At 39.2% G+C, this 21,102-nt stretch overlaps 1 protein-coding gene across 2 annotated transcripts; it reads left to right on the top strand.

The window, feature by feature from the left end:
- The first annotated feature begins 605 nt into the window (after positions 1–605).
- On the top strand, positions 606–19,607 carry LOC122699464 (zinc finger protein 699). Of its 2 annotated transcripts, none has more exons than XM_043911405.1 (5): positions 606–1,259; positions 7,294–7,346; positions 8,568–8,694; positions 16,946–17,129; positions 17,487–19,607. In XM_043911405.1, the coding sequence occupies exons 2-5, from the start codon at positions 7,299–7,301 to the stop codon at positions 18,940–18,942; spliced, it is 1,815 nt and encodes a 604-aa protein (XP_043767340.1). In that variant the 5' UTR covers positions 606–1,259; positions 7,294–7,298; the 3' UTR covers positions 18,943–19,607. The 2 variants fall into 2 exon arrangements, with proteins under 2 accessions (XP_043767340.1, XP_043767339.1); XM_043911404.1 differs by having other exon boundaries at positions 17,484–19,607.
- Positions 19,608–21,102: the final 1,495 nt, after the last annotated feature.

Genomic DNA, 21,102 nt, shown 5'->3' with positions numbered 1-21,102 from the left:
AGAGAACGTAGAAATATATGGTTGGTAAATCCCACCATTGAGAACTTTTTATTGCTCCAAGAAAGGTTCATGGAAGACTGGGAGAAATTAATGGTGGAGAATATGTCTCTAGTGTCTTAAAAAACTGGATGTTTGATGGCAACTCACAAGTAGAGTTATTTTACTTTGCTGACCCAAAGGTCATTTGTAATGTAAGTTTTAAACATTTTCATACCCTCTTGGTGTATGTGTGTGTGGCATAATATCTTGACATGCAAATAAAGTCTGGGGTGCGGGTTCCATTTTATATCTGCAGAGTGACTATGACAATAGGATAACTGGTTCTGTGGATACCAGTAAGCCTCCTTTTCCAGCTCATCCTGTCTCCCCAGTGGGCTCCTGAACAAAGTAGCCACGGTGGCAGGGGTGAAAGTCATGCATGGGCTCAGCAAAAACCTACTACCTCGGGACATCTCTGGTGGTCCAGTGGTTAAGCATGTGGTTAAGATTCTGTCTTGCAATGCAGGCAACACAGATTCAATCCCTGATTGGGGAACTAAGATCCCACAGGGGAATATTCAACTAAGCCACGCCCCTAGGTCTGGTCGCGTCCCAGCTCCGCCCCACAAGCCTAGTCAACCAAGCCCGGCCACGGGCCTGGTCCCGCTCCAGCGTCATACAACGCCAAGTCCTCGGCTGACCCGGCTCCAAGACCCAGTCGCGTCTCTCCCTGTAGGAAACTAGCACTTCTCCGCTTGCTGCTGGAAGCTGCCATCGCCCTCACCATTTTCCCAGCTCCCGAGACCCCGCCCCTAACGCTGTACGTGGCTCAGAAACCGGAAGCAGCAGCACGCTTCTGCGCGTGCGCGAGCGGACGGCCTTGTCTTCTTGCATCTCTGTCTAAACCTGATGCAAATTTTCGCCCGAGTTCTGCCCAGCCGGCCCCAAGTCTGGTGCTCGGGAGGTGGAGAACTCGCCCTTGGGATCAGTGGTCAAAAGACTGCCGACTGGGTTTCCCGCCGGGAGCTGCTCCCTGCCGCTCCCGGGGTCTCTAGCAGCCGCGGCTTGTCCCAAACTCACTGAATCAGGAACTCTGTGAGGGTCCAGCAGTTGGGGTGAATCGGCTGCAGGAAAGAGTTGAAGAGCCATTCTCGTACTTAATCGGCCTCCAAAAGCATCCTCTGCTCTTTCCGGAAAGGAAAAGCATCCCTGCCATTCGGTCACGGGGACGTGAGCCTCAGCCTCGTCTCTGAGCGGGTCTGTGGATTTCGGTTTGTTTGGTGAGTGCGGGATGACGTTTGCTTAACTCCGTTCGCATCTCTCCCTTCCAGGTGCAAGAGATACGTTTTAACCTTTGATTTCTTTTTCTCTGACTGTGGGAGTTAGTTTGCTACATTATATTCAGCTACATACTAGTGAACTGATTACTTAGTATCCTTTTAACGCCCGTTTGCCAGTTGCCGCTCTGAATGTTAGTCGTTCATCCATGGAAATTTTTGAATTTCACACCGCAAGTGTGATCATATGCCAGTTTTAGCGTTTTCTTTTTTATTCCTTGTACCTTATATATTTGTTTATTTAGTGCATTTGCCAGGACTTTCAGTTCAATGTAGAAAGCATATAAATTGCATCCTTGCCTTGTTCCTGATCCCAGAGGGAACTCTGTCATTTCATTATTAAATAGGATGTTTGCTATAGGTGTTTGTAGATTATATATATATATATACACACACACTAATTAAAGCCTATTTCCTTCTAGTCCTAGTGGGTTAAATTATTATCATCAATGGATATTGATAGAAATCAGTCACTATTTTGTATTGAAGGCGATGAGTCATATGATCTTTTTCTATTGATGTGAATTATATTTATCGTTTTAACTATATAAATCATTTTAACCACCCATCATTCCTAGGAGGAAATGAACTTAGTTTGTGATTACTATCTTCATTATTCATTCCTGGACTGTACTTAATATTTTAATATTTTGCCCTTGTGTATACTAATGAGATCTTTCATATGTGTGTGTGTGTGTGTGTGTGTGTGTACATGTACATAAATACACATATATTTGAGTTTTGAGTCCCTTTCTCATCTTGGAAATACACAGGAAAACACCCCCTCAACAACAAAGAAATGGAATTATGAATCCTTTACTTATTTGGTGAATCTGTCTGTAAAAGTCTGTAGCTTCTGTTTCCTTTGTAGATATGTTCTAAACTGCTAATTTTTTTTTTTCCTTTAATGACTAGATGTAAACAGGTTTTGTATTTATAGTTTTATTTTGTTAACTTTTTTCACTTTATTTTTTTAAAATTGAAGTATAGTTGATTTACAATGTTGTGTTGATTTCTGCTCTGTAGCAAAATGACTTATACATGTATACACATTCTTTTTTTATATAGTATATTCTTTTTCATTATAGCCTATCCCAGGATATTGAATATAATTCCCTTTGCAATGCAATAGGACTTTGTTGTTTATCCATTTTATAGTTTGCATCTGCTAATTCCAGACTCCTAGTCCATCCCTGTCCTATCTCCTCTCCCCTTTGGTAACCACAAATCTGTTCTCTATATCTGTTGAGTCTTTTTCCATTTTGTAGATCGGCTTGTTTGTGCCACATTTTAGATTCCTCATATAAATGATATCATATGGTATTTGTCTTTAACTTTCTAACTTACTGTACTTAGTGTGATAATTTCTGGCTATACCCGTGTTGCTACCAATAGCATTATTCCTTTTTTTTTTTTTTTTTTTAATGACTGAGTAGTGTTCCATTTTCTATATGTACCACATCTTTATCCATTCCTCCACTGATGGATATTTAGGTTGTTTACCTGACTTCACTGTTGTGAATAGTGTTGCTTTGAACATAGGGATGCATGTATCTTTTTGAATTGCTTTATTCCAGATATATGCCCGGGAGTGGGATTTTTGGATCATATGGTAGTTCTGTGTTTAGTTTTTTAAGGAACCTTACATACTGTTCTCCACAATGGTTGTACCAATTTACATTCCTACCAACAGTGTAGGAGTGTTCCCTTTTTTCCATGGGAGAGAGTGTGTTCTAATTTCTTTGATTTACATGCAGCTGTCCAGCTTTCCCAGCACCACTTGCTGAAGAGATTGTCTTTTTCCCATTGTATATTCTTGCCTCTTTTGTTGATGATTAATTGACCATAGAAGTATGGATTTGTTTCTGGGCTCTCTGTTCTGTTCCATTGATCTGTATGTCTGTTTTGTTTTTCTGTGTGTGTGCAAATACCACACTGTTTTGAATACTGTAGTTTTGTAGTATTGTCTGAAGCCTGGGATGGTTATGCTTTTTGCTTTGTTCTTCTTCCCCAGGACTGCTTTGGCAATTCTGGGTCTTTTATGATTTCATATAAATTTTAATATTATTTGTCCTAGTTCTGTGAAAATTTCATGGGTAATTTGATAGGAATAGCAATAAATTTGTAGGTTGCTTTGGGTAGTATTGCCATTTTAGCTTTTCTGATTCTGTTTTAAGTTTTTAAAAATATCACTGGTGGTGGTTTAGTCACTAAGTAGTGTCTGACACTTGTGACCCCTTGGGCTGTAGCCTGCCAGGCTCCTCTGTCCATGGGATTCTCCAGGCAAGAGTACTGGAGTGGGTCTCCATTTCCTTCTCCAAAAAATATCATTAATTTTGTGATATGTGTGTGTGTGTGTGTGTATATGTATATATATATATTTACACCTTTATGCTGTTCTTTTTCTGCCGTTATACGTCAGTGGTTAACCTATCGTTACTGATTTTTCTTCTATAGGAACTGGTGAGATTTATAAATACAACTAACCCTTGAATAACATGGATTTGAAATGCATGTGTCCACTTATATACAGATTTTTTTTTTTCACTATTAAATACCGCAAATACTACAGGATGGGCCATTGGTTGAATCCTTGGATACTGAGGGCTGACTATGAGTTAAACTCAGATTTTCCACTGCTGGAGGGTTTGTACCCCAGCCCCTGCAATTGTTTGACAGTCAGTTGTGCATAAATATATGTGCCACACCAGCCGTTGATTTCTTGTGTTATTTGAAACAGTTGTTCTATTTATTTATTCTTAAAAAATTATTTTTGGCTGCACTGGGTCTCCATTGCCAAGCGTGGGTTTTCTTTAGTTGTAGCGAGTGGGGGCTACTCTTCTTTGCAGTGTGTGGGCTTCTCATGGTGGTGGCTTCTCATTGCAGAGCACAGACTCTAGGTGTGCGGGCTTCAGTAGTTGCCACTTGTGAGCTGAGTAGTTGCAGCATGAGGGCCCTAGAGTGCTGGCTCAGTAGTTGTGGTGCACAGCTTGGTTGCTCTGTGGCATGTAAAATCTTTCTGGACCAGGGATCAAACCCCTGGCCCCTGCAGATTCTTAACCACTGGGCCACCAGGGAAGTCCTAAAGTAGTTGTTTTAATTTCCTGCTTCTACCCTGTCACATAAGTGGTCCTGACTTGCTAAAGATAAATGTGTGTGTATCTCCTTATCCCTATAATGTGATATATTTTTATATAGCATATACCATCACCTGATAATATTTTGTTAATTTACTGGTTCTCCTTAAAATAATTTTAAGACCCAAGCACTTTAGGATTTTTCTGTTTTGTTCAGTGCTGTGTCTCCTCTGACTGCACATAGTTGGACAGGGCAAATATTACCTAAATAAACATGAGATGAAGGAGCAGGAGGTAGAGAACTTAAGGGGAGCATCCTTGTTGAAGACATAGGGCTTAGTCCAGAGAAGGAGCTCAAGGGCAGGAATAGAGATGCAAATGTACATGATGGACTTGTGGACACAGTGGAGGAAGGAGACGGTGGGATGAATTTCGAGAGTAGCATTGACATATGTATGCTACCATGTGGACAGTAGATAGTAGAAAGCTGCTGTGTAGCACAGGGAGTCAGCTTGCTGCTGTGTTCCAACCTAGAGGGGTGGGATGGACATGGCTGAGAGGGAGACTCAAGAGGGAGGGAATATATATAATTTAGAGCTGATTCACAGCTATATTGTTGTATATATACTGTTGTATAGAAGAAACCAACATAACATTGTAAAGCATTTGTTGTTCTGTCACTAGTGAAAGTCACTCAGCCGTGTCCAACTCTTTGCGACCCCATGGACTATACAGTCCATGAAATTCTCCAGGCCAGAATACTGGAGTGGGTAACTGTTTCCTTCTCCAGGGCATCTTCCCAACCCAGGGATTGAAACCAGGTCTCCCCCACATTGCAGGCAGATCTTTACCAGCTGATCTACCAGGGAAGCATTCAGTCGCTAAGTTGTGTCCAACTCTGCAACCCTATGAACTGCAGCATGCCAGGCTTCCCTGTCCCTCAGTATCTCCTGGAGTTTGCTCTAACTCATGTCCACTGAGTCGGTGATGCCATCCAGCCGACATCCATCTTCTGTCATCCCCTTCTCCTCTTGCCCTCAATCTTTCTCAGCCTCCAAGTCTTTTCCAATGAGTTGGTTCTTTGCATCAGATGGCCAAAGTATCGAAGGTTCAGCATCAATCCTTCCAATGAGTATTCAGGGTTGATTTCCTTTGGGATTGACTGGTTTGGTCTCCTTCCTGTCCAAGGGACTCTGAAAAATCTTCCCTCCAATTAAAAATAAATTAATAAAAAAAGAGAAGGAACTCAAAGATAAAACAGTCGAAGGAAATACTTCATTTGTTTACTCTCCATAGTGTGCCCGACAGCATTCTAGGCTAGAGCCCAGTAATGTTAGGGCATAAGGGCCTCACTGACAAGTAAATTATAAGGTATATATTCAGAAACACACTCTTTGGGCATTTAGCTTTGAAGGTAAATACACCTGGATACACACCCTCCCTCAGCAGCTCTCTAATTGGATAACATTGAGCACACGTCTAAGTGACTAAGTTTCTATTGGCTCTACAATACATATTTGGTCCACTGAAGTGAAAGAGACTGCTGTGTTTGCATTATTTGAAATTCATGCACTAGTACTGTGGATGCCACTGTCAGAGATGACACATATGCCAACTTCACTTCAGGTGTTCTTGTTCAGCTGTGGCTATACCTCCTGTACAGGCAGAATTTAATATGAGATGTCTTCTCTGCCACCTGCATGTGAAATTCAGTCAGTTGTGCTGTTTCTCAAAAACCAGGTTTTGGAGACCCTGCAGCCCTTGGAGGGGAAGGATCTCGTAGTCAGAGATTGAGTAGTAATACATGTTGGCCTGCCAGGCAGTGCAGAAATAAATATTGGGTGTGGAACCCCTGGAGATCTGGCATACAAGTCACACTTTCCTTTGAGATGGAGTGTATTTTTTACTACTAAAGGCATTCGCTTATATTTTTAATGTTTTCATTATCATGGGCAGATTGACAGCTAAATTTTTTTAGACTCCGGCTGACTCACTTACAAAATGGGCTCTTAAACCTTTTTTTTTTTTTTTAATGATCTACAAGAGTGAGAGGACTGTTTCTAGCTCTCGAGGAGATAAAATTGCTCCAATTAAAGAAATAAAACTATGCATGAGACAAATGCTCTGGGCTGGTGCACTGGGATGACCCAGAGGGATGGGATGGGGAGGGAGGTGGGAGGGGGGTTCAGGATGGGGAACACATGTAAATCCATGGCTGATTCATGTCAGTGTATGGCAAAAACCACTACAATATTGTAAAGCAATTAGCCTCCAACTAATAAAAATAAATGGAAAAAAAAATAAAAAGAGAATGTTAAAAACTGCAAAAAAAAAAAAAAGAAAAAAACTTTTTATTTTGTATTGGGGTGTAGCTAATTAACAATGTTGTGATAGTTTCAGGTGAGCAAGGAAGGCACTCAGCCGTACATATACATGCATCCATTCTTCCCTAAACTCCCCTCCCATCCAGGCCTCCACATAACATTGAACAGAGTTCCGTGTGTTACACAGTAGGTCATTGTCGGTTATCCGCTTTAAATATAGCAGTGTGTACATGTCCATTCCAAACTCCCTAACCATCCCTTTCCCCTGTCCTTCCCCCTGGCAACCATAAGCTCCTTCTCTATGTCTATGATTCTCTTTCTGTTTTGTAAGTAAGTTACTATTTTTTTTTCTTGCTCCATTTTTTTCACAAGATCAATGTGTATTTGCTTGGGTGTGCAGGGGCTTTGCGTGTGTGTGTGTGTGTGTGTGTGTTTTGAGGAGAATGATCACTCATAACAGATGTGCTGCCGAATCCACAGTCTTGATTGTGAAGACTGTGGGGATACCCAGATTCTCATGTCTTCTTTCTCCTGTCTCAGCTGTAACATCTCAATACTTTTTCTTTCTTCATGAAGGGAACATGGAGGAAGAGAGAACAGCTGCTGAGTTACAGAAAAATGTGATACAAGTAAGTAAGAGCTAATAATTCTCCAAAAGAATGTTTCAATTCCATCAGGTTATCTATGTCCTAAATTTAGAGCAGAGATCAACAACCTTTTCCTACATTGGGTCACATAGCAAGCATTTTAGACCATAGTTTCTATTTTATTCAGTTCTGCCATTTTATTGTTTTTTGTTTGTTTTGGGCAGCTTGTGGGATCTTATTTCCCTGACCAGGGATTGAACCTGTGCCCTCAGCAGTGGAAAGCATGGAGTCTTAACCACTGGACTGCCAGGGATTTCCCATCAGTTCTGCCATTTTAGTGTGAAAGCAGCCATATACAGTATATAAACAAATGTTTTATTGTATCCCAGTAAAAGTTTATGTATATAAACAAGTGATAGACTGATTTTAGATCATTTTCTATAATTTACAGCCCCTGGGCCTAGAGTGTAAGAAAATATGACTGACTGTGGGCCTGGGTTGAATGTTGTGCTTCTTGCTGGCTTCTGGGCCCCAGGTATATGGGGGGAAAAAAAAAAAGAGAAAAGGTCCTTGTCCCTTGGGGATTTAAGCTTCATCCAAATTTTATCTAGTGTTTTGTGTTGTGCTGATTGCCATGGTGGGGAATAAGGAAGCAGGTGAACTTGTTTCTGTAACAAGGAATTTTTTTTTAAATGGTTTTTTTTGTTACAATAATTTTTCTGTTTTACAGTAGAATGTTTTGTTACAGTTGTTTTTTTCTGTTTTCTGTTTTGGTTTTTTGGCCCCAAGGCATGTGGGATCTTAGCCCCTCAACCAAGGATTGAACCCGCATCCCCTGCATTGGAAGATACAGTCTTAAGCCCTGAACCTCCAGGGAAGTCCCTCTAACAAGGGATTTTTGTTTCTTTCAATGTGGAAATTGTCATTTCATTTTTAGAGCATTTCTCTCATATCTGCAATATGCTTTGGATGTTCTTGATTATTGTAAGAGTGGAATTAGTCACCATCAAACAGTGGAAAGATAAATTTAGTGTTTCAAAAATGTTGTTAAATCTATGAAACAGAATTTGATCAGTCAGGATGCTTAGATAGAACAAGAAAGATCTGATGACTGACTCCTAGGGTAGATATTTGTAAGAAAAGAACCTTCTGAATCTCCTGTGAGTTGATTCTCAGTTCCCCAGTAGTGTCAGCCTCATTCACCCTCCTGCACATGCTGGGGGAGTTGGTACCTTTCTGAACAAAGTATGTGGAATGTTTTAGGACACAGTGGTCTTCGAGGATGTGGCTGTGGACTTTACCCAAGAGGAGTGGGCTCTGCTGAATCTCGCTCAGAGAAACCTCTACAGAGATGTGATGCTGGAAAACTTCCAGAACCTGGCCTCATTAGGTAAGAATGGCAACATTCCACCAACATTCTGCTTTTTAGAAAACATCTTTATCTTATAAATTGCCCTTGTTCTAGGATTTGGGTTGAAAAACTGGAATAAATTGTTAAATAAGACAGACATGGTCACTGACACCAAGGAGCTTATAGTCTAGTGGCTTCACCATGAAAATAAACATGTGTATTGTTAAAATAGTTCACCAATATAAAACAAGCAAAAGAATTAGTGAAAATTTCCTCACCCATTTTGCCACTGGCACTGAATGCAGAGTTTTCATCTCAGGGTTGTAAAGTTTTCATTTTCTCTCAGGGTACTGACAGCTTTATTTTTCTTCATTCAGTCATTCTTTCATTCTTTTTCTTTCCATTTATTTTTATTCATTGAAGGCTAATTACTTTACAATATTGTAGTGGTTTTTCATTCTTTCATTCTTTAAGCATTTTTTTTGAGGAAGAACTTGTATCAAACCCTTTTGAATATGTACTATAGACAGTAAGATGTCATTGTATTCAAAATGCTTCAGTAATGGAGAAGATAAATATGAAATTAACATGAAGAAAAGAAAGAAAATAAACATATATATTGAACCTGCTTTTCCTTTTTCTTGTGGTCAGAATCCTCAAGGAGGCTTATTAAGTGTGTATAGTGTGGGCAGGGGTCACTTTGGGGGACAGGGAGAAAGTTGGTGGTTTGGGACCTTTTGAGAATTTTACTGCTGTTGATTCCCTGTACCCAAAGACCACCAGTTTAACAAGTTGGGTTTATTCCTTGGAGCGGTCAGGGAGAAGCACATGTCATGGGGAACAATGCAGTGTGTTAGAAAGTAAATATTATAGGATTTAATACTTAGGTCAAATAATTTGGGGGTAGGTCCATGAAAACAAGCTGTTCCGTTTTCCTAGGCCTTCCATAACAAAGTGCCACAAACTGCGTAGCTAAGAACAACAGAAGCTTATTCTTTTACTTTTTAAAAAACTTCCTCTGCCTCTACTCCCCAGTCTTATTCTGTAGCTAGACAACTATTTTATTTATCTAGGCTGTGCTGGGTCTTCCTTGCTGTGCTTGGGCTTTCTCTAGTTGCAGTGAGTGGGGCTACTCTTTGTTGGGGTGCCTGGGCTTCTCACAGTGGTGGCTTCTCTTGTCAGGGAGCCCAGGCTTTAAGGTGCGAGGGCCTCAGTAGTTGTGGTGCATGGGCTTAATTGCTCCTGGCATGTGGAATCTTCCTGCACCAGGGATTGAACATGTGTCTCCTGCCTTGGCAGGCGTCTTCTATACCACCTGTACCACCAGGGAAGTGTGAAATTTACTCTTCTAAATTTCAGGAGATTGGCAGTCTGAAATCAAGGTGTCATGGTCCTTCTGAAGGCTCAGGAAAAATCCCTCCTTGTCTCTTCCTAGCCTTTGGTTGTTGTTGGCAATCCTTGGTTGGTAGCCACATCACTCTAATCTCTGCCTGCATCTTCATAGGGCCTTTGTCCTTTGTCTCTACATCCTTCTGTCCTTGTAAGGACCCCAGTCATTGCATTTAGGGCCTACCCCAATCGAATATAACTTTATGTTAACTTGATTACATCTGCAAATATCTATTTCCAAATAAGGTAATGTTCTGAATTCTGGGTGGACATGGATTTCCGCCCCCCACCCGCCCCCCCCCACCACCCAGTATACTCTATTTTTCTTAGAGCAGTTATAGGCTCACAGCAAAATTAACTGGCAGGTACAAAGATTTTCCATAAATGCACTGCCTTCTACCAAAGTGCTATATTTATTACAGTTGATGAACCTATATTGCCACATCATTATCACAGTAAATCTCAAGTTTATATTTGTGTTCACTTTTGTTGTATCTTTTTACAGTTTAGTCAAATATGTGATGACATTTACACCATTATGGGCTTCCCTGGTGGCTCAGTAGTAAAGAACCCTCCTGACAATGCTGCAGATGTGCAGTTTGGATCGCTGGGTTGGGAAGATCCTCTGGAGTAAGAAATGGCAAACCACTCTAGGATTCTTGTCTGGGAAATCCCATAAACAGAGGAGTCTGGCGGGCTATATACTCCATGGGGTCATGAAAGAGTAGGACACAACTGATTGACTAAACAACAATAAGCATCCACCATTATAGTATCATAGAGTAATTTCACTACTCCTAAAAATTCTTTATCCCCCTCCACCCCAATTTTTCTCTCCTTCTCTCCCAACTCCTGGCAGCCACTGATCTTTTTACTGTTCTCATAGTTTTGCCTTTTCCAAAATGTCATGTAGTTGGAATCATACAGTATATAGCCTTTTCAGATTGACTATTTTCACTTAGTAATATGCATTTAATGCTCTTCCATTTCTTCATGGCTTGATGGCTGATTTCCTTTTAGTGCTGAGTAATATTTTGTTGTGTGGATGTACAATACCAGTCTGTTTATCCATTCACTTACTGAAGAACATCTTGATTACTTCCTGCTGCTGCTAAGTCACTTCAGTCGTGTCCGACTCTGTGTGATCCCATAGATGGCAGCCCACCAGGCTCCCCTGTCCCTGGGATTCTCCAGGCAAGAACACTGGAGTGGGTTGCCATTTCCTTCTCCAATGTGTGAAAGTGAAAAGTGAAAGTGAAATCGCTCAGTCGTGTCCGACTCTTAGCGACCCCATGGACCGCAGCCTACCAGGCTCCTCCATCCATGGGATTTTCCAGGTAAGAGTACTGGAGTGGGGTGCCATTGCCCTCACCGTGATTACTTCCAGGCTTTGGCAATTATGATTAAAACTGCTATAAACATCCACATGAAGGTTTTTGTGTAGATGTGTTTTTAACTCCTTTTGGTAACTTCCAGAGAGCATGATTGCTTGCTTATATGGCTAAGAGTATGTTTACTTTGGTAAGAAACTGCCAAATTGTTTTCCAAAGTAGCTGTACCATTTTGCATTCCCACCAGTTCCATATCCTCACCAGGACTTGGCTATTCTTTTAGGTATGTAGTGGTGTCTCATTGTTTTGATTTGCATTTTCCTGATAACATGTAATGTGGAACATCTTTTTTTTCATATGCTTATTTGCCATCTATATATCTTCTTTGTAAGGCATCTGTTAAAGTCTTAGGCCCATTAAAAAAAAAAACTTTAAAAAATGTTTATTGAATTGTAGTTGGTTTACAGTGTTGTGTTTAATTTCTGTTGTATAGCAAAATGACTCAGTTATACATATATATATATATTCTTCATATTCTTTTGGAGAAGGAAATGGCAACCCACTCCAGTATTCTTGCCTGAAGAATTCCATGAACAGAGGAACCTGGCAGTATATAGTCCATGGGATTGCAAAGAGTCAGACACAACTGAGCGACTAACACTTTTCACTTTCTTTTCCACTATGATTTATCACAGGATATTAAATATATTTCCCTGTGCTATACAGCAGGACCTTGTTTATTTATTCTATATATAATAGTTTGCATCTGCTAATCCCAGACTCACAATCCACTCCTTGCCCTTGACACCCACGAGTCTGTTCTCTGTGTCTGCGAGTCTGTTTTTGTTTTGTAGGTATGTTCCACTTGTGTTGTATTTTAGATTCCACATATTAAGTGATACCATATGGTATTTGTCTTTCTCTTGTTGACTTACCTTGCTTAGTATGATAATCCCTAGGTCCATCCATGTTGCTGCAAATGGCATTATTTATTTCTTTTTAATGGCTGAGTAATATTCCACTGTATATGCATACTGCATCTTCTTTATCCATTCATCTGTTGATGGACATTTGAGTTGTTTCCATGTCTTGACTATTGTAATAAATAGTGCTGGTTTGAATGTTGGGGTGTATGTATCTTTTAGAATTATAATTTTGTCTGGGTATATGCACAGAAGTGGGATTGCTGGATCATATGGCAACTGTACTTTTTGTTTCTTGAGGAACCTCCATACTGTTTTCCATAGTGACTGCACAAGTTTACATTCCCACCAACAATGTAGGTGGTTGTTCAGTTGCTAAGTCATATCTGACTCTTTGTGACCTCATGGACAGTAGCACCCCGGCTTCACTACCTTCACTATCTCCTGGATAGTGTAGGAGGGTTTCCTTTTCTCTATACCCTCTCCAGTGTTTGTTATTTGTAGACTTTTTAAAATTAATTAATCTTTTTATTGAAGGTTAATTGCTTTATAGAATTTTATTGTTTTCTGTCAAACTTCAACATGAATCAGCCATAGGTATACATGTATCCCCTCCCTTTTGAACCTCCCTCCCATCTCCCTTCCTATCCTACCCCTCTAGGTTGATACAGAGCCCCTGTTTGAGTTTCCTGAGCCATACAGCAAATTCCTGTTGGCTGTCTATTTTACATATGGTAATGTAAGTTTCCATGTTATTCTTTGCATACATATTTGTAGACTTTTAAATAATCACCATTCTGACTGGCGTGAGGTGGAACCTCATTGTTGTTTTGATTTGCATTTTTTTTTTTTTTTTTTGGGCCGATTTGCATTTTTTAAATAATTAGTGATGACGAACATCTTTTCTTGTGCCTGTTGGCCATTTGTATGTCTTCTTTAAGAGAGAAATGTCTAGGTCTTCTGCCTGTTTTTCAATTTTGTTGTTGTTATTGAATTGTAGGAGCTGTTTGAGTTAAGGAGCTTAATTTTGGAAATTAAGCTCTTGTCAGTTGCATCATTTTCTCTCAGTCTGTAGGTTGTCTTTTTGCTTTGTTTGTGGTTTCCTTTGCTATGCAAAATCTTGTAAGTTTGACATGGTCCCACTTGTTTATTTTTGCTTTTATTTCTCTTGCCTTGGAGGACTGGCCTAAGAAAACATTGGTATGATTTATGTCAAAGAGTATTTTGCCTGTGTTCTCTTATAGGAGTTTTATGGTGTCTTGTCTTTTAAGCCATTTTGAGTATAGTTTTGTGTATGATGTGAGGGTGTGTTGTTGATTCCTTGATACACATGCAGCTGTCTAGCATTCCCAACACCACTTGCTGAAGAGACTTTTTCTCCATTGTATATTCTTACTTTGGCCTATTTTTAAAAAATCAAGTTATTTTCTTATTGTTGAGTTTTAAGACTTCCGTGTATATTTTGGATAATAGTTCTTTATCACACATGTCTTTTGCAAATATTTTCTCCAAGTATGTGGCATGTCTTTTCATTTTCTTGACAGTGTTTTACTCAGAGCAAAAATTTTTAGTTTTAATGAAGACCAGCTTATCAGTTCTTTCTTTCATGAATTGTGCTTTCCAGGTTACTTGTTGGCTTTAAAAATAATAAGTTATTTTACCAACAAAAAATGGTTTACTTGGGAATAGCAGGAGAATTGCAATTTGAGATAAGAAAGCTATAACAAAAGCCATAGGCAAGTCCACAGAACAATGGAGAAGAATGTAATTTTGTAGAGAAAAATGAGGAAATTGGGAGAGGTTGTTTTGGATGAAAGTCCACTGGATAAAGGTGAAAGTTCAGGGTGATGATGGCTGAGTTGCTGGAGTAGTGATTTCTGATAGGAGATGTGATGTACATCTTTTCCTGTTAGGATTGTAGTTGGTGATTCTTGGGGTCTCTGATGGACAATTCTCCCTGTAATTAATGTTGTAAAGAATTAGATGAAAGCTTCCTCTTCTGGCCTCTCAACTCCATTTTAGTGAAGTTTTCTTTGATTAATTTTCACATATCTAACAAATCACTAGATCTTAGGGCATCTATATTTTTTTCCTGTTATCTTTTAGGAATTCCATAGTTTTACATTTTACATTTAGATTTCTGACCCATTTTGAGCTAATTTTTTACTCTCTATTGAGGGACCCCAAGTTGTCCCAAAGCCCTGAATGCCTCCCTGTGTATTTTGAGTTAATTTTTTGCAAGTCTATATCAAGATTTTTTTTTTTAATGTACCTTAATGTCTAGTAGTTGTTTTAGCACCATTTGTTGGGAAGACTTGTTTTTTTCTCTATTGTATTGCCTTTGATCCTTTGTCAAAGAAAAGTTGACTATATTTATGTGGGTCTATTTCTAGACTCTCAATTCTGTTCCATTGGTCTATTTAGATATGAATTTTTGAGGGCCACTGTCACCCCAGTTCACAGGTGCTTATTTTAAATTGGATGCTGACAGAAAGCAGGGGAAATTCTAGTAATACTTTGTCTCTAGGCTAAATCATGAAGTTGCCTTATTTTGTTTCATTTTATCATGGTAATAGAGTAACCTTGTCTAAGATTGGTATTTGGAGATTATTTATCTTCAACAGGAGAACAAAATATCCTGCCTGTGAGTATTGGACCAACTTCTAATAATATTGAGGTCTATGTGTGAATATCAGATCAGTTCTATTCATCAGACTGCCCCTTCCCCTTAAAAGATAAATTAGATATTTTGTTGCAGTTAAACTCACACTTGTGAAACAGTTTACCTCAGATTGGGACTTGAACCCACGTGCCAGAGCTTGAACTCAAGTGCCAGGACATGAACTTGGCCAAAATCCAGTTTGGGACTTAAACTCATGAGGCTGGAACTTAAGCCTGGCCAAAACCCATGGTCTTCCAACTGAGATCACACACCTGATTTCTGGACTTAATAAAGGTCAGATTCTTTGTATCTCAGTGCAAAAGGAACAGCAAGAAGCAAACTGATAGGCAAAAAGTAGATTTATTAACATAGGATGCTTGTAAGAGATGTAAGTGGATAGGTGAGGGAGCCCTGCACTGAGGATTAAATGGGCTATAATTTTATTGTCAAAGGAAAGTGGGGGAGGGGAAAGGGCTGCCTTCTTTGAGTTGATTTCAGGCTTACATCACTAGCTCCTCCTTTGTATCAAGCAGCAGAATGTCTGACCCTGTGTGGTCAAACTAGAATTGTCATGTGTGCATGCATGCTCAGTCATGTTTGACTCTTTGAGATCCCATAGACTGTAGCCCACCAGACTCCCCAGTCCATGGAATTTTCCAAGTAAGAATAGTGAAGTGGGTTGCCATTTTCTACTTCAGAGGATCTTCCCAGCGTTGGGGTTGAACCTGCAAATCCTGCTTTGGCAGGCAGAGTTTTGACCACTGGTGCCACATTGTCATAGCACTTATTCAGATCACTAGAAGGATGGTGACATTTTTCTTTCACCTGATGACCTGGGGCATATCTTGTGCTTTTATAAGTGGCATTATAGTTAAACAAGCCTGCTTTGTTCCACCACGGTCTAATAGCTTTTTGAGCATCATTAACTTCCACTGGTCTCTCAAAATTCCCTAGGTTTCCCTATTTACCTATAATCCACTACTGGGACTTCTGTATAACTATCCTATCCTGTATAACTGTCCTATTCTATCCCTATCACTTGCTTTAAAGTATCAGAAGATGTAAAGTAATTAGCCTCCAACTAAAAAAAGAAAAAAAAATAAAGTATCAGAAGAGCAGTTTTTGCTCTGTTTCATAGAAATATTTGTGGTAACTCATTGTTTTCCCTCATGATATACCTTTCTGTGTGGACAGGGTATCAATTACACAAACCCTATCTGATCTCACAGTGGAAACAAGAGGAGGACCTAGAGACAGTGGAGAAAAGACCTATCCAGGGGGAGCATCAGGAAGGCAAGAATACTTGATGTGGTTGGGGGATATTACATTTGGAAAAAATAACATAAAATCAAAATGAAGCTTTGTTTTGTCTGAGGAAGCTGAGCTTCCACAGACACCTTAGATTACTATTTTATTTATTTTTAAAATTTTTATTTTTTACTATGCTGGATCTTCATTGCTTTGCATGGGCTTTTCTCTAGTTGCAGAGTGTGGAGACTGCCCTCTAATTGCAGTGCTTGGGCTTAGTATTTGCTGCTTGTGGGCTTGAGGTTGTGGGCTTAGTAGTTATGGCACACTGGCTTAGTTGCTCTGTGGCATGTGGAATCTTCCCGAACCAGGGATTGAACCGGTGTCCCCTGTGTTGGCAAGTGGATTCTTATCCACTGTTCCACCAGGGAAGTCGTTGATTACTATTTTGACTTTTCTTTAGTCCTCTCACCTGTTCCTTGTTCTTAGGAAAGACCATTTTCAGAGGAATGACCATTTCCATTTCAGAGGAAAGATCATTTCCTCTTTGTAATGTAGTATTTGGTCTTGTGTGTTTTATTCCATTTCTTTTTGTTTTGTTCTCCTAGTAGTATCTCTTCATGGGATTATTTCCTAGTCACTTTACTATTTTGACCATGTGCTTATTAACCAAAGTCATGAGCCAGCCATACTGCCAAAGCCCTTTGCTCATGGGTGCCTTTGTTACTTTGTTTCAGGTTTCAAGATTCAACTTAAAGGTAATGAATCAGTCGTTCCACAAGATACTTGTGGAGAAAAAATATCCAATGAACAGGATGTAGTAGGATTCAAAAGGAGTGATTCCTCATTGTCCATTTTACATAAAATCTGGGAATACCATGATATTGATTACCAGAACAAAAACCACGAGAGACATTTGAGGTAAGTGCCATTCATATAAGAGAAAAGTAGTGTCTCAGGAAAGAATCTTAAAATATCACAGAATTAAAAAAAGAAAAATCTAAAACTTAGTCAAAAATTGTAATTTCATAAAGACTTTTCATAAGATATTTTTCTCACAAGTGAGACTTGAGCCCTTCCATGTTTGACACATAAATCATTGAGCAACCATCAGAAAAATCTCATAAGTCAAAAACTCAGTCATAATATTGTCTGTCTTAGAGCACTATGTGAGTACTTTCATCTTATCATTGGATAGGGCAGAAAAACACACATAGTCACTGAAAATGGTAAAAATTTACTTGTCACTAATAATGTGCTTTTTATTTTTGAAAGAAGTCATGGGGTTGAGAACATCTACAAACATAATGAAGAAAATCAGTGTGGACAAACCTTCAGCCAAATTTCACACCTTAATGTACTCAAGAGAACTACTGAAGTAAGAGCCTATGAGTGCCATGCGTGTAAAAAGGCCTTCATAGATCATTTATCCCTGAAGAATCACATTAGGTCTCACACTGGTAGCAAACCCTATCAGTGTAAGGAATGTGGGAAAGCTTTCCATTTTTTTGCTTGTTTTAAGAAGCATATGAAAACTCCCACTGAAGAGAAACCCTATGAATGTAAGGAATGTACCAAAGCCTTCAGTTGTTCTTCCTTCTTTCGGGCACATATGAAGATTCACACAGGAAAGACAAGTTGTGAATGCAGGGAATGTGGGAAAACCTTTAGCTGTTCTTCATCCCTCACAGAACACAAAAGAATTCACAGTGGAGATAAGCCTTATGAATGTAAGGAGTGTGGGAAAGCCTTTAGCTGTTCCTCCTCCCTCTCCAAACACAAAAGAATTCACAGTGGAGATAAGCCATATGAGTGTAAGGAATGTGGGAAGGCCTTCAGTTCCTCCTCTCACCTTATCATACATATAAGAATCCATACTGGAGAAAAGCCTTATGAATGTAAAGAGTGTGGGAAAGCCTTCAGTGAGTCCTCAAAGCTCACTGTACACGTTAGAACACATACAGGCGAGAAACCCTATAAATGTAAGGAATGTGGGAAAGCCTACAACTGTCCATCCTCCTTGAGCATCCATATGAGAAAACATACAGGGGAAAAACCCTATGAATGCCTCGAATGTGGGAAAGCCTTCTATCTTCCCACTTCCCTGAATACACATGTGAAAAATCAGAGTAGAGAGAAACCCTATGAATGTAAAGAATGTGGAAAAGCCTTCAGTTGCCCCTCGTCCTTTCGAGCACATGTGAGAGATCACACTGGAAAGGTGCAGTATGAATGTAAGGAATGTGGGAAAGCCTTCAGTCGTTCCTCATCCCTCACTGAACACTTAAGAACTCACAGCGGAGAAAAGCCTTATGAATGTAAGGAATGTGGGAAAGCCTTCATCAGTTCATCCCACCTGACGGTGCATATAAGAACTCACACTGGAGAGAAACCTTATGAATGTAAGAAATGTGGAAAAGCCTTCATTTACCCCTCAGCCCTTAGGATCCACATGAGAACACACACTGGGGAGAAACCCTATGAATGTAAGGAATGTGGGAAAGCCTTTCGCCATTCTTCATACCTGACTGTCCATACAAGGATGCACACTGGAGAGAAACCCTTTGAATGTCTGGAATGTGGGAAAGCTTTCAGTTGTCCTTCATCCTTTCGAAGACATGTAAGAAGCCACACTGGTGAGAAGCCCTATGAATGTAAGGAATGTGGGAAAGCCTTTGTTTGTCCTGCTTACTTTCGAAGACATGTGAAAACTCACACTAGAGAAAATGTATAAAGTAAGGAATGAGGGAATGTCTTTAATGCTTTTTCAAAGCTTAGGCAGCACATGAGATCTTACACTGTGGAGACACACTATGAATGTAAGAAATTGTCACTCATCTTTTGGAAAAACCCATAACTGAGAGAAACTCTGTGTTTGTAAATCATGTGGTAATACCTCCATGACCATCACTTATTACATTACTTATTACTTATACATATGACTTATTGTATTCTAAGAAAATTCATACTCGAAGCCAAGATCAATGCCTCATCCTTAAAGTGGGCTACTGCTGGCTTATTGATTTCCAGTTTTAATTTTCTGATATGAATGTTTAAGGTGGTAAATTTCCTCTAATACCTTTCAGCTCTAGCCACATATGTTTTATTATGAGGTACTTTTATTTTGGTTCAGATGTAAATGTTATTTCTGTTACAGAGTTTTCTGGACCCATTGGACATTTAAAGTATATTTTTTTATATGTAGGCATGAGTGATCTTTTATTACTATTATTAGTTACTGATTAATCCTCATTGTTCTCTAAGTGTGCAGTCATTGTGGTATCAACATTCCAGTATGTGTAGCTTCTTTTGTAAATGGTAATTTCATTTTGATCTAGTATGGCAGAAACCGGAAATTTTCTATCCACTATTCCTCCCCGCCTCTTTTTCTTTTCTTTTCTTTCTTTTTTTTTTTTTTTTACAAACATTATTAGTTTTTACCATTAAAAGCTTTCCCTGTCTAATAAGTAATCCAGTGGAAATCAATAAGTACAAAAGCCTTGATAGAAGAGTCTCATTTGTTATGGTATTTTTTTTTGTATTTTTTTTTAATCCTTGCTTATGACTGGGAATTGGACCCAATGTTTTGAACTTTTATAAAAGAGACCTTGCAACAGGAAAGCTACAAGTAAAGTTGGTTGGGCTGGTTTATGTTGTGGTACTTTGGACGTGGCTGGGACTGCATTTCCCAGAGTCAGTTCTTTATCTAGTTCTAGGTTTGAGTTGTCTAAAATAAGAGTTTGTGTGAGAATTGGAAGGCAGAGGGAAGAAACCATTATTCTGAGTTTGTGGGGCAAACAAGACAGGGAGACTGATGCATGGGGGCCTGGCAAGCTTCAGTTTCCAGCTTTCCCCCAAATTATTGACTCACTGATCTATACTGGCTCAAAGCAGAACACAAAATGCTTGACTTTCATTATCTCAGAGGCAGCCACTCCATAGACACCTCCATAAATTTCTCCATCATGGCCATACATAGCTTCTTGGATTTTTCTGGTAAGTTCTTGCATTGTAATTTTGCTGATATTACAGCCCCTCTGGCACATCTGTTGACTGCATAGAGTTGGCTCCAGTTGGATCAGGGTTGTTGTCATCTACATGGTCCAAAATGTGCTAATCTTGTGTACAGCTTGATGAAGTTTTACACTGAAAACTGTGACAAACAGAACTTTTCCAGGATTTCAGAAAGTTCATTCATCTGCTTTCTCAATAATTGCTCTGGGGACTTTACTGGTGGTCCAGTGGCTAAGAATCTGCCTGCCAGTGCAGGGGGCTGGGGTTTGATCCCTGATCAGGGAACTAGATCTCACATGCCACAACTAAAGATCCTGCATACTGCAACTAAGACTTAGTGCAGCCAAATAAATAAATAAAAATAAATAAATATTAAAAAACGTTGCTCCACAATTTTGGCTTTGATTATAATTTATTAAGTTTGCTTGTTCTTGATCTTCATGTAAATGTTAAGATACAATATGTACAGTTACATGTTTGGCTTCTTTTTTCAAATTATAATGTCTAATTTGCCTCTTAATTTTTATTTTGGCAGACTATGAACTTATATCTCTTGTTACATGCTTTGAATATAAGAATGAAATTACTGAATCGTAGGATAGACTTTATGCTTAGGTAGGTATTCCAGTTTTTCAAAAACAATTCTACTTATAATCCTAAAAGCAATGAATGAAGATCCTAACTGTTCCACATGCTTGATTAGCACTTTCTAATTTTAGCTGTTCAACACAGAATGTACTATTATCTTGTTTCTGGTTTTAATTTGCATTTACCTGATATGTAACAATGGTGAATACTTTTTTTATATGCTTATTGATTATTTGGATATCTGTTTTTTTTTTGTTTGTTTTTATTTTTATTTTTTTTGGCTGTGTGATTT

Source organism: Cervus elaphus, chromosome 9 (genome assembly GCF_910594005.1).
Source record: "Cervus elaphus chromosome 9, mCerEla1.1, whole genome shotgun sequence".
In the NCBI taxonomy this organism is placed as follows: domain Eukaryota; kingdom Metazoa; phylum Chordata; class Mammalia; order Artiodactyla; family Cervidae; genus Cervus; species Cervus elaphus.
This window is presented reverse-complemented; position numbering and strand designations above follow the sequence as displayed.